The following is a 13,684-nucleotide window of genomic DNA, read 5'->3' as shown; positions in this document are numbered from 1 at the left end:
CTTAGACAGGTCACCTTTGTGTGAGTGTGTGTGTGCGTACAAGTTCAAGCACCTATTTCTCTCTGTGTGTGTGTGCGCGCGCGCGTGTGTGTAGGCAGGGGTGCATATGTATGCATGCATCTGCCAAGTGTGTTTGTATGTGACAGTAAACATATCTCTCTGATGGAAAGCAGGCAGCAGACAGAGTTGCATTTTGTGTACACGCACGCCTGTGTCTTTTGACCGTCTGTGAACCCTGCAGGGAGGGTATGTCAGTACAGAGAAGAGGAGGACTAGATGGAAAGAGTAGGAACATACAGGGCAGATGCAGCTGTATTGGAACCCAGCCAGGGTCTTTCTCTCTGCCAGGGAGGATCTGATCCTTAGCCAACCAACTTTGATTACTGGCGCTCAATCCTTCTCGGAGTTGGGCTGGGGTTGGCACCACATTAAGGCTAAGACTGATACCACGTCAGGAAGAAAGGGACTAGGGATCTTTAGGACGCTGAGTTGGGTTAGCTGCCCAGATAAACATATTTTTAATGCACCTTTTGTATTATGTTGGATACAGATGGTAATTGTCGTCTTCACCTGCACAAGCTTCAATGATAATGTTTGAGTTTCCCCTCTGGGATCAATACAATTCATTTACTCTATTCTAATCTGATCTGCATTAGGGTTAAAAGGATGGACTTCTTCAGTGAATTCCTTCAGTAAGTCCCCTTGTAAAGAACAAGTGCATGGTACAACAATGCACTGTTAAGAGCTAAAAGGATCAGGGTTTGTTTCTGTTACTGCAGCATAGTAGTTAGTTAGGTTTATTTATAATGCATTATTTACGTCCTTCAGCTGCAATACTGACTGACTAGAAACCTGTGGACATGGGTGTGCCAGGATCTGGACCTAATCAGGCCAGCTAGTACATTAAAGGGCAAATCTAAGCTGGAACCAGAACTCATATGTTTGTTCCTATGATCTTACATAGGTTTGTAATCATGAACAAGTGCTCTCGGTGGCCATTTGCATATGGCTTACATATGGACTCATGCTCTAGCTCATGTAATGATCCGTTCTGGATGAGCTACGGGACCACAGCCTCTCTCTGCTTTGATAGGATTTCTTTGTAATTCTAACCATTATTGTATTCTCACAGACATTATACAAACGACACACAAGACTTCCGCTATAGGGTGGAGTCTGCTTGTCTGCGTAGGGTCAGGCTTTATTGGCTTTGACCTCTAGTTAAGCTTGGATTTTTTTCCCCTGCTCCATAATGTTCTGTCTGATGGTGGGTCTGGAGCTCGTCAGAGCTTCAGATGGGCCCGTCCTCTAGTTCTTGACCTGTTTTAGCCCCATACAGCTATCTAGGGTTATCTAGGGTCTGTATGTACAGTATCTGGCTTGAACCCAGTTCTGCTGTGAGAACCAGCAACAGCTCTCCATTTACCCCTTTATAGAAAATCTGCTCTTTCCTTTCGTGGGGTAATTCCCCCATTCGCTTAATGACTCATAAAGTGGCCACTTAAAGCTTCATAACTGGTCGGTCATTGCAGTGTAAACACCAGCTGTGGGAACTACTAAAGCTGGTCTCTTGGGGCAAAACAGATTTATTGCAAACTAATGTAAACTATAATGATAGCAGATTTGAATTAAGATTCAACGGAAGAGAGCCAAGTCATAAACATCTGACACTACTGTAAGTAAGGTTGTATAGTTTTGAGTAGTGTTAACCCATTAAGACCGGGAACGCATCTGTGTATCATTTTTTTGATTTCTTTGGCTATTCAAAAATAGCAGATCTACAAGCTCTTAGCGATCGTGAAAATGTGTCAAATCTTTGATGTATACATTTTTAAAGCGAACATTTTTAACTCCATTCTTTGCTTCTGGGGGGTCCCTGGAACAAAACACTTTGAGATGGGGGTCCGCAGCCAAATACATATCATTTTGGGGGTCCTTGAGAACCACTGATATAGAAACATATGTTTCTATATCAGAAATCAAGACATTTGTAGAATCCCCAGAAGCAAAGATTTGAGTTACAAATGTTTGCTTTAAAAAATGTATATATATTCCAAGATTTGCACAAAATTGTAAACGATTTTTCAAAAATAGCGGCACTTGGTGCCGCGCTATGAGCTTGTAGATCTGCTGTTTTTGAATAGCCCAAAGAAATCTAAAAATGACACAGATGCGTTCCCGGTCTCAATGGGTTAAGTGAACCCTCTTGGAGCAGAAGCCGTCCAGCCGTCCAGCTTCTGTTTCTACAGTACAAAGTACTTTGAAGGGCTCCCTCCGGAAGGGCAGGTTAGTGGGGTTGAGGCCCACGCAGTCATCGTTCATATTGATGAAAAGGGAAACCAAAATGAGCTCACACTTTGACATCCATATCAAGGATTATAAAAAATACACATGATGGAATTTAACCACATTGACCCTGGCATGTCATTATAGGTGAAAAGCTTCAAAGATGGCATAATCTATGGGCTAGCAAATCTATGGGCTGTACATCGGCTATTTTCGCCATGCAACACTGTCGTATGACAAAGTATACAAAATAGGGCTAAGTGGTTAAGCATTTTCAAATTTCTGTATGGCAAGCCAGTAGCGTAAGTGGCCTTTTAATGAGATGATTTATAAGAGATTTCCACCATTTCAGTCATCACACAAAATAATGACCAGAGGTGAGAAATTAGGAGTAGTTAGGGTGTCTGGAGTCAGTGGCTAGTAATGGAAAAGTCTTCGGTTCAATGCAGTGACGTGTACCACTGAAGCACCTTCCTGTTCACTCATTGCGAGTTCTGTATGAAACAAAGCAAGAGTATGATTGTAAATGGAACAGTGGGGTCTCAAGACGTCTCTGCCATCTCAGACAACACCAATTACCATTCCAAGTACGTACTATGTTTGTTTAGTCAGGCTCTCTGAAGTCTTCAGTGTTAAAAGTACCCCAAGTGTTTATCAGCAACGCTGTACCCTGACTTTGAACTTTGTAGTGTATTTGTTTTGTTTCTAAAGTCTCTGTTTTTTTAACTGGGTACCCAAAGGTTCATTGCAAGAAGATTGATTTAGGTCTTTAAGAAATGTCAAATACATATTTGACATGTAAAATTAGATATTTCCTACATTCTGCACAATTAGAATAAAAATACGTCAGATTTTTGTTTAGGCTGACAAGTTCTTCTGAAAATCTGAGCTTGTGAGAAAAAGCTTGCAAACCACTGTCTCTTCAGATTGGACACAGGTGTATACTTCTTGCATTCTGTGCACACTGGCATACCTCTGTAGCAGACCAGATTATAAATAGCCTTTTCAATTGTTTGAACTCCCTGAGGTATGCATGATTTATAATGTCAGATACCCAGACGAGCCTAAAAGTTGAACACGCCGCCAGTAGCTAGATCACTTGCTTCTTGTGGTGTAAGACATTACCATGTAAAAGGTTTTGACGACTCTCTAGCAGACACTATCTAATCAACGTCAAAGACGCCGTCCTGTGGTGACCACTCTGCATGGTCTCACACCTACGACAAACTGTGACACTGCTTAAACACATATCTACTAGGGTTGATGATTAACTGTGTTTGACGTCGAACATATGAATGAAAATGTAAATTATTTTTGGCTTTTAGGCTTCGTAAACAAAAGTTGCACAAGGCAGATATGACAAATAACATACATATTTAATTACTTTTATACCTTTAAAACATTTATTATTATTTTTTTTAAATTATTAATTAATAGTGGAAATAGCTGAGTGGGAATAGCCAATCTACAAGCTCAAAACGTGTCCCACCGCGACACGTTTTGAACTGATTTGAACTACTATTTACACTATTTTTAAAAATGTTTGAATATATATTAACATTTTTCAACATGGTAATGATTATGACGATTATGCAAAAAGAAAATATGATTATCTCAAATAATTGTGATTAGGCGATTATGGAATAATTGTGACAGGTTTAATAAATACCTTTCCATTACTTTACACAAAGACCTCACGTGAAGAGTTACAATGTTTTTCTCTTCATTTCATTCAGAATTCAGCGTTCCTCACTCTCCACGATGGAGAAAAGGTTACTACCACAATTTCCTAACTACAATAAAGATGGCAAAGCATCTTCAGTGCTCCGTCTGCTGTAAATACATTTATTGTCCTATACCTGACACCAGGGTCTACATTTCTCAATGGAAGAGCGGGGAGACCACTTCCGACAACTGCAGATGGTTTTACTAATATACTCTTATATCTATATGCCATATAAACACTATATGAAATGAAATGTCCTATGAAATTAAATTGGATTAAACGTCTACCGTTCCCCAGTGTTCCAACCTGACGACATTGTCATTATCACTTCACAGACATGAGTGTCAAAGACCCCCTAGTGCCTCACAGTTCTTGGCACCTATTGTCACTCATGGGGAACTAATTGACACCTAAACAACAACACAACACATCCTTTGTTTTCTTTCATTCTTACTCTGACAACAACTTTACTTGTTTGTTTTGCCCTTAGTCTGATCTACCTCACGCTTGTATGTCGCTCTGGATAAGAGCGTCGACTGCTAAATGCCTTGATTGTAATTGTAATTGTCCAGACAGGGAGGGATGGTGCCATGCTAATGATACTAGCTGCCACCACGGCTAGCAGGCTAGTGTCAGTAATGATTCAGTGGTGGTGACATCATTTGAATGCCCTAATTTCTCCCTCTTCTTAAGTTACAATTTAAAAAAAACATCCAACACACACACACACACACACACACACACACACACACACACACACACACACACACACACACACACACAGTGTGTGTGTTGTAAATTGATCTTCCATCACACTGCTTCAACCGCCAGCACAACTTAGTTGGAGTCTTGTCTGTGTCAAACACACTTACCAGCCATGGGACAGAATCCAAAGCGCTGCTCTCCATCGTAGTCGACGGTGGTCCCGCACCATTTCATGCCATCTCGGCGGCCATCAGCGGTACAGTCAGTGTAGTTGCGCCCGTTGTACATGTAGGGAAACTGGCACAGGGCGCCGTTAGAATTGCCGCCTCGCGTCGCCACCATCACTGTTGAAGTTTAAAAGGGAGCAAGACAGATCAGATACCAAGTAGTGAAATTTCCGCCATGGGAAAACTTCTGGCCAGTCTCATCCTAGTCATTATTAAGTATTATCATTCTCAGCAATGTTGGATTTAACCACTAAAGCACTATTTTGTAAAAACACGCTGTACCACAGTGTCGTGCAAAAAGAGTGAAATAGCCAATCTAAAAGCTATGTTTTACTAGTATTGAACTTTTTAAAAAGATACACTTTTCTATAATCACCAAAAAGTTGTTAAAAGACCCGTAGAATATTTCTGATCTTCATCCACATGCGCCACAGAAAAATCCCTTCACCATCATCATCATCACCATCATTATCACCATCATCATAACCACTATCTTCTTACCATTTTTCTCTGTACAGAAGGAGTATTTCTGGTCCGTCTCATAGTCAGAGGAGGTGGAGCACCACAGCTGTCCATCGCTGTGTCCCTCAGAAATACAGGAGTGATAGGTATTTCCCTTGTACACGAAAGGGAACACACAGGGCTGACCTCCAGAGTTACCACCGTATACTGGAGCTGGTCCCTCTGCCATGGAGAGAATGACACAGAGATAGAAACGTTTTGTTTATATTCCAAACTTTTTAAAAAAAGTGCCCAAAGCGTTAACACGTTGTGAGCTTGTAAATCGGCTATTTTCAAATAACCAATGTATATAGGGGTTTAACCCATTTAGCTGGGGTCCCCATGGAACACCCTCAATAACTCCTGGACCCCACTTTGAGAACCACTCCCTTAACCAACACACGCTTTTCCACTGCATGATACCGGATCACCTCGACTCAACTCTACACGTCTTTTTTTAAACTTTCAATCAGGCAAAAGTTGTGGATAGAACCCGGCAATTTTCTGGTATGACTGCCATTTAGGTTCCAAGAGAGCTGAGGCGATATGAAAAGTTTACATGAAATACAAACAATTGAATGCATAGGACCACAATGGAAACAAGTCCCTTTTTTGTGTTATCCTTTTAGCCTTAATGCCTTGTTAACTGTACATAACTGTACCAAGTGCTGTTTACATTTCTGACTAAGAAAGTATTCAATCAATCAATCAAAAACACTGTAGACTACTGGAATAATAACTGTGTGACATCTCGCACAAAACCGGCACTTTTAAATAGCCAAGCTAAGCTTGTCTTATATCTTCTTTTGTATTGATAGCACAGTCTGCAGAGCATGTCATGCCAACATTTTGCTGCACATACTTGTATGAGTGAGTAACAAACAAACACGCAAGACGCAACTGCAATTTGTTTTTATTCACTCGACTACTCAATTAAATGGTAACCTACAACAGCTACATGCCATGACCCAAGATATCCTTTATTGTTCCTGTGTGCGTCACTTTAAAGATGACGCCACCGCATTGTCATGCCCCATCGCTATGATGACCAGCTGCATTGAGGGGTACTGTTTGTAGTGGAAAAACTAAGTACCTGGTACCAAAAGCGAATAGGGTCGAGTTGAACCAGTATAATGTGGCTAAAGTGACCTTGAGTAGTGCGTAGTTTCCATGTGTGAATATGTGTAATCATCCCTTCCACAACAACTACTCCCCCAGGCCTCTTGCAGCAAAACAAATGTGTGATTAATCTTAATCAAGTTGTCTAGTTGTGGAAATTTCTATTGAGTGATTGCAGACAGTGCCATTGTGCAAACGTTAAACTTGCATGGTGGAGTAACAATAAAACCACAGCATCTCTCACCCCATTCCTCACAGCTGATTCCGTTGCCCAGACAGGTACAGATCATCTGCTTAGTTCCCTGGTTCTTCATCCAGCGCTGGCCCAAGGAGTAAGTCATACCTGCGTCCGTCCGACAGGCTCCCTCCTGGGGCAGCACAGCTAGCGCAGGTTGGATGTTGGTGATGACACTGGTGCCTGAATTGTGACACAGAAGTTGAATTAGCAATAGTACAGGAGAACTACGCATGGCTACATAAAAACGGACTACTACTGACTAAAATAACAGTCGCGACATGGCGAGATAAAGCAACTTTATTTCAGTATAAATGAGTATAAATTGTTTTTCTGAACTAGGCTTTTTTCCCACCCTTTAGTTCACCAATGGTAGAGAATGGGTTGTTTACTCTCAGCATTGTTGCTCATAGGGTGTGTCAGTTTGTATCCTCAAGAGAATAATGCAGAATAGCTACAACCGCTCTCTAGTGTGAAAATACATTATTCTTTACAGTATGCTATACCAACGGACAATAAGTTGACATGACAGAAAGCAAAGAAAATACTTCCTTACTGTTCCATAATAATTTAGGTGCCGGTACAAACGATAATGGGACTATGATAATGCATTTTCTTTTTCAACGTACTGTATCAGAACCAGCATCAGCTAGAAACATAAAAGGGCAAGATGATTTCAGTATTACGTATGTGTCAGGATCAGGAATTGTAGAACAAGCACCTGCATATGTCCTTATCCTGCCTCAATTGTTAAAGTTGCATAACACACTAGAATAATATGTCTGGATTTGATTTATACAACATAACTTGCCTGGAAATTGCTGGAAATGATATACTATACCCATAAGTAACTCTTTGTCCGTCAGACACATTTCATTTCTTTAATTATTTTTCCATCTCACTCGCAATAATAATTTCAGGCATGTTTGTTACCCTCCCTTTGGCCTTTCCCACATGTCATATCTCCCTTCTCGCGCCCTCTATCTTTTCCTATTGCTTAATTCATGCTCCGTCGTACGACGGTGTCGCGCAACAAAAACGGAAGATCCACAAGCTCACAACACGCCGCATCCGTGTCGCATTGTGAGCTTGTAGATCGGCTCTTTCAGTTGCGTGACGAAGTATAAAACGGGCTTATCTCTCTCTCGCTCCCCCATCCAGTGATGAGGAGGGAGGAGGCATGTCTCCTACACTTCAGCACTTCAACTTTCCCTTGGCTCGTTTTATCTCTGGCCCCTGTTTGTCTGAAGTGCTTTCTCGCGCCGTATCTCTCTCTCTCTCTCTCCCTCTCTCTCTGTGTCCCTCTGTCGGTCTCTCTCTCGCCTTACTCTATCTCTGTGGTATGTGTTTGTCCCTCCGCATAACAACAAGAAGCCAACAACGCAATCCAGCTCTCACCCAGTCCTACGGTGTGCAGAGAGGCGTGTCTCTCGCACTTCCACTCTCCTCGTCCGTTCCCCGTGCACAGACACTGCAGCGGGTGACCCCTGGAGTCTGTCTTAGTCCAGGTGTCTCCAATACGGTACGACGACAAGGTGTCCTGGTCATTGCAACGATCTAAAAGAGGGTTAAACAGAGATTTAATTGAGTGAGAGGCGTGGTAGATAGACAAAGTGCATCCCGGTTGATACAATAATCTAGGAGGAGAAAGGGATGAGAAAGAGGCAACAAAAAGAAAATGGTGTGTGTGTGTTTTGGTGCTTTAGGTGTGTGTATATGTCAACAGCTTCATGTCGTGCACGCACAGTGTTTTCAGTTGCAAGTGGTAGCACACTGCTGACAATCAGTCTCTGTCGTAAAATGCAATGGCTGCGGGCCACCCTGAAGTCTCATAATATGACAACAAGCAGGGAAATGACTCTCCTTCTCATCTCTCACATGAGGCAGAATCGTTAAGGAAGCAAACGTAAGTAAGCAACGGTTCTAATTGGAAACACGGCCAGTGGATCTTTCCACCACAGGCTGTTAAAATCCTTCAACAAAACACGCACTACCGTTTTCCCTTAGCCCTGCCAGTAAGGTTAGTGTGTGTGTGTGCGTAGTGTGGCTAGTGCCAGTCGCACTCATAAGAGGGCGACTAGAATGCAATCCAGCTTGTGTGTGTGTGTGTGTGTGTGTGTGTGTGTGTGTGTGTGTGTGTGTGTGTGTGTGTGTGTGTGTGTGTGTGTGTGTGTGTGTGTGTGTGTGTGTGTGTGTGTGTGCGTGCGTGCGTGCGTGCGTGCGTGCGTGCGTGCGTGCGTGCGTGCGTGCGTGCGTGCGCACGTGACTCATTCCAAAATAGAGTCCAGAAGAAGCAAATCAATTTCACATCTCCCATTGTGTGCAGCTCTTGGTTTCCCAACTCTCCCTTTCTTGTTGTGACAGGTACACTCAAACAAAATAATCCCATCAAAGGAGATTGTGGTTGAAAACGGGAAGAAAGAAAAAAAGAATACGAGGCATAAATCCACAATAGAGATATCAAGGAAACCAAATAACATCCATGACTAAACGGTCATGGTGTTTTCACAGATGCTTAACCACAAGAGAGAGAAGCGAAATTGGGTCTTGTATTCAGACTCCACAATACGTCACAAACGGTTGAGTTCACTACCCTGCTCCTTTCCGATACCGATAATTATAGACAAATAACATGGGGGAATGCAGAGATACAGGGATGGCTTCTTACTTCTGGATGTGCAGGTGATACGGCCACTCCCCTCTCCCAGACAGGTACAGTCCACCACCATCCAGCCCTGGTAGGGCTTCTCCCACGTCTCCCCGACCACGTAGGACGTCCCCGCCGTGTTGTCGTAGCAACGCTCAGCTGACGAGAGACGAGTCAGTTAGGGCCAAATATATGAACCCATTCAATCCGGGAACCTAGTCTGTGTCATTTTAGATTTGAGCTATAACCATTTTTCTTTATTTTTATACTGGCTATTCAAAAATAGCAGATATACAAGCTCATAGCGCAGCACCGAGTGCCGTGCTATGAGCTTGTAGATCTGCTATTTTTGAAAAAGGTTGAACAGTTGTGCAAATCTTGGAATATATATATATTTTTTATAATATAACATTTGTAACTTTGCTTCTGGAGGTCCCTGGAACAATTTTTTTTTAACAAATGTTCGCTTAAAAAAAAATAAAAAAAAAAATTGAATAGCCAAAGAAATCTAAAATGACACAGACAGATGTGTTCCCGGATCGAATGGCTTAACATGCAAATCTCTGATTCAGCCAATTGTCCAACTAACTGAAATGATAGTGAGTGAGTCAGTGAGTGAGTCGAGTGACGTTATGCTCACCGACGGGTTTGCAGGTCCACTCTCCCTTGCCGTTCCCCAGGCACACACACTCCAACATGTAGCCTCCTGTCTCGTGGGGTCTCCTCCAGGTGTCGCCAATCTTATAGGAAGCCCCGCCCTCGTGACAGCGATCTGTGGGAGGGAAAAGAATAAAAATGATAAACTAAGTGTTAAAGTCATTTGATGACTGGTGGAAAGATGCTGCTAATGTATCCGGTAGGGGACTCAAAGAGTCTCCTTTGATTCTCCTAGCGGAGAGACCGCCGGTCATAACATTTTTGGCTTAGGAATGCGACAAAAACAAAAAAATCTCCATGAATTCAATGCTTCATGGGGTGTGTAATTGATAGAGCCCCCAGGGCTCTATACTAGACCCCCTCTGGTTTTTGCTCTACACTTTATATCGCCACTGAAAAATAGCCAGTCTAAAAGCTCACAATGTGTCACGTCGCAAGCTTTTAAATCTGCTATTTCTGCCAAATGCCTTCCCCCAGAATAGGGACGCTAGGGTTCATGTGGTAGATGCAGTATAAATCAAGTGTAAAAAACACATAGCCGAGATCCATTCCTCCCATTACCTAACCACACAGATAGTCTGTAAACAGCTGCATTGCCCCAGTTGGAGATTGCTGGAGAATCTGGAGATTAAGCAGTCTAGTGGTCTAAAAACCTGTTTTCTGCTCACTGGCAACTGTCCGTCTGGGACACCGCAACACATGCAGGCGTATAGCCTACATTCTCAATGAGTTATGGTCATTTTAGCTGGTCTACGCTACTTAACCACTTACTGGCAAGGGGACAGCCTCTTCTGGGATAAGCACACGAGGACACACACACATGAAGGCACTCAGAAACATGCACACAACAGACACACACACACACAACAGACACACACACACACACAACAGACACACACACACACACAACAGACACACACACACACACACACACACACACACACACACACACACACAACTTACTGGCAATGGTGCAGCTGATCTTTCCCTTTCCAGAGCCGATGCAGGTACAGTCCCAGATCATGCCCTCTTTGGGTCGCTCGTACGTCTCTCCCACAGTGTAAGACTTCTGGTTGATCTTATCGTAGCACGTCTCCTCCGCTACAGGGGTGGTGAGATAAGAACATGAATGGGTCACATGATTGCACAGATGGAATCAGCAGAGGGTTGATTGGAGACGAGACCCCCCTTCTCACGTCTGCCAAAAGCTGAGACCCAATCGCACTATATCATTCTCCTACAATGAATAGCGAAAGTAGCTGATCTACAAGCTCACAACACATCACATTGCGATACTTAATTGTGAGCTTGTAGTATCGTCTATTTTGCTAAAAGCTTTTGAATATTTTTGACATTATAATGACTACCCAAAAGATTGAAAGTGGATGAAAGCAAGTTGTGATTAAGTGCAGGGACGAATGTACAGTAAGCAATGACTGCATGTGATGCATAGTGTGGGTGGCAGGAGGAGTTTTAATTGAATTGAGGAATAATGTCTGTGAAGGAGGGTCTTGTTCTTGTAGAGACAGGAAATCTGATAATACACACACACACACACACACACACACACACACACACACACACACACACACACACACACACACAGATTGTAAGTACATGACTATTGACTACAAAGCTTCAGAACCAACCTTCAGGTTTGCTTTTACACTTGATGCCAGCTACTCCATGACAGGTACAGATCAGCGTGCTGCCCAAGTATGGTCGTTCCCACTGCTCATTAAGACCATAGAATTTACCATTCTCTATACAGCCATCTGAGAGGGAGGAACACACAGAACAACATAGCTATGGATTAGGTTTTAAACTTTTTACTGAGTTTAATGGGTTCATGTATTTATCATTTGTATTGATGGCTATACTGCAATTTCTATGAAACAATTCGCCGGGAGTTTAAAAAAAATATATATATATATATATTATTTCAGTCCATTGCAGGTTATCAAAGGGGGGTTGTCTATCATTCAAAGAACACTGGCCTGTTCTGAATGTAACTTATAAACACAGGGAAAATAATATTATTTTCACATCGTTGTACAACAAAGTATTAATTAGGGAGCAGGAACTAGGCAGGGTGTGATTTAGGAGGGGATCATAGACTAGAGAGGGGGGGGAGAATGGGACAGGACTTCCTCCCTCCCCCCATGTACTTATTACACCCTTCTCCAGCCCCCCACCCCACCCCACCCCCATTTCCACACACGCACAGTTTTAGCTACCTTTCCATGAGCTGCAATGCCACCATGAGTTATTTGACTCCACTTGGCACTTAGAGATCTCAAATGGAATAAAACGTTTTAATTGCATGACTATAGCCTTAATGCAGGACTGTGAAATGGAGCCTATACTGTTGCCAGTTTAACAGTTTAACTTGGGACAGGGTCACAGGGACAATTACAGAAACCAGAGTTGTATTTCTATTTTTCTTTCTCCTCCAAGCACCGTCGCAAGTCATTTTGATTAATGTCAGCCCCCTGAACGTCTCAGATTACCTTTTCATCTAGGAAATGACTTCTTCTCCCTTCTTGCGAGTGCATGCAGGGTTTTCCTATGATATTTTAATAAAGCACTGATGCCAAAATGATCCCAAATAATAAACCATATATAACAATATATTAACGTGTGCACACGTTGATCACAATGGAAACAAGCCATGGTGCTTTCTTGGGTTTAAAATCCTCTTAGCAGACCTTGTATTGAACTGTACTTTCTTTCTTGTGCTTTTTTTTTTGACAAACTGCTAATAAAGTATTCAATCAATCATAATGCAACGAGCATAGCCACAACAAAGTGACAATTTCGCCTAAAAGTAGCTCATAAAGGAAAAAGTCTAAAAGCTTACCTTGGGAGACCGAGGGCACTTGATGCTGCAGCGCAGCCTCTCTCTCTCTCGGCATGCAGTGCACAGAGGTGGCGACGCAGAGCGCCATCAGCACCCTGCCGATGGGTGCCATCAGCACCCTGCCAACGGGTGCCATGGGGCTGCTGGACATGATCGATGCTGGAAGAACCACACGATCACTGCAGAATAATGTAGTCTACAAGATCTAAATCTACGCAAGATGATTCCCCTTTTTACGGGCGGAGGAGAGCAGTCAGTCTGTTGCTGGTTCCAGTGTATGTTCTCTTGTATTGCCCCGCACCAAACTAACGTCCCCCCATGCAGTCCGTTCTTCTCCTCCTGTATCTCCGACCCGTGTGTGTGAGCGCTCCGCGCAGGTTAGGTTATAGCAGCGGTGTTGCCATGTCCGCTTATTATAAGCGACGTTGGGCTTGTTTTTGTGTGAAGTTGCTTGTTGCGGGTTGAGTTTTTTTGGGCTTGTTTCTAAAAGTGTTACTTGTAGTTACTTATTTGGGCTTGTTTCCTAATGTGGTTTTCAAACATTTTCATGTCAAGGACCCCCAAATGAATATGTTGATTTGTCTGCGGACCCCCCCATCTGAAAATATTTAATGCCATACAAGATTTGTGGTGTTAAAATGTTTTACAAATATTACACAATTTTCGAAATTTCTTCAAGTAAAAAAATAATAGATAGCAGATCTACATGATCTACAACGCG

General features: G+C 42.7%; 1 protein-coding gene across 2 annotated transcripts in view; it reads right to left on the bottom strand.

Moving 5' to 3' along the window:
• Nucleotides 1–13,301, bottom strand: part of fn1a (fibronectin 1a) — a 50,864-nt gene extending 37,563 nt beyond the window's left edge. For both annotated transcript variants that reach the window (XM_084083728.1, XM_084083729.1), the window contains exons 1-9: nucleotides 12,964–13,301; nucleotides 11,753–11,878; nucleotides 11,067–11,204; nucleotides 10,087–10,218; nucleotides 9,468–9,605; nucleotides 8,198–8,356; nucleotides 6,809–6,982; nucleotides 5,446–5,628; nucleotides 4,885–5,061 (exon numbers count right to left, since the gene is read on the bottom strand). In XM_084083728.1, coding sequence (XP_083939854.1) covers nucleotides 4,885–5,061; nucleotides 5,446–5,628; nucleotides 6,809–6,982; nucleotides 8,198–8,356; nucleotides 9,468–9,605; nucleotides 10,087–10,218; nucleotides 11,067–11,204; nucleotides 11,753–11,878; nucleotides 12,964–13,114 — 1,378 coding nt within the window. In that variant the 5' untranslated portion in view covers nucleotides 13,115–13,301. The remainder of the gene's footprint in view (nucleotides 1–4,884; nucleotides 5,062–5,445; nucleotides 5,629–6,808; nucleotides 6,983–8,197; nucleotides 8,357–9,467; nucleotides 9,606–10,086; nucleotides 10,219–11,066; nucleotides 11,205–11,752; nucleotides 11,879–12,963) is intronic.
• Nucleotides 13,302–13,684: the final 383 nt, after the last annotated feature.

Source organism: Gymnoscopelus microlampas (assembly GCF_963454915.1).
Source record: "Gymnoscopelus microlampas genome assembly, chromosome: 17".
NCBI lineage: Eukaryota > Metazoa > Chordata > Actinopteri > Myctophiformes > Myctophidae > Gymnoscopelus > Gymnoscopelus microlampas.
The sequence above is the reverse complement of the archived record's forward strand: the minus strand, read 5'-3'. Positions and strand labels throughout refer to the sequence as shown.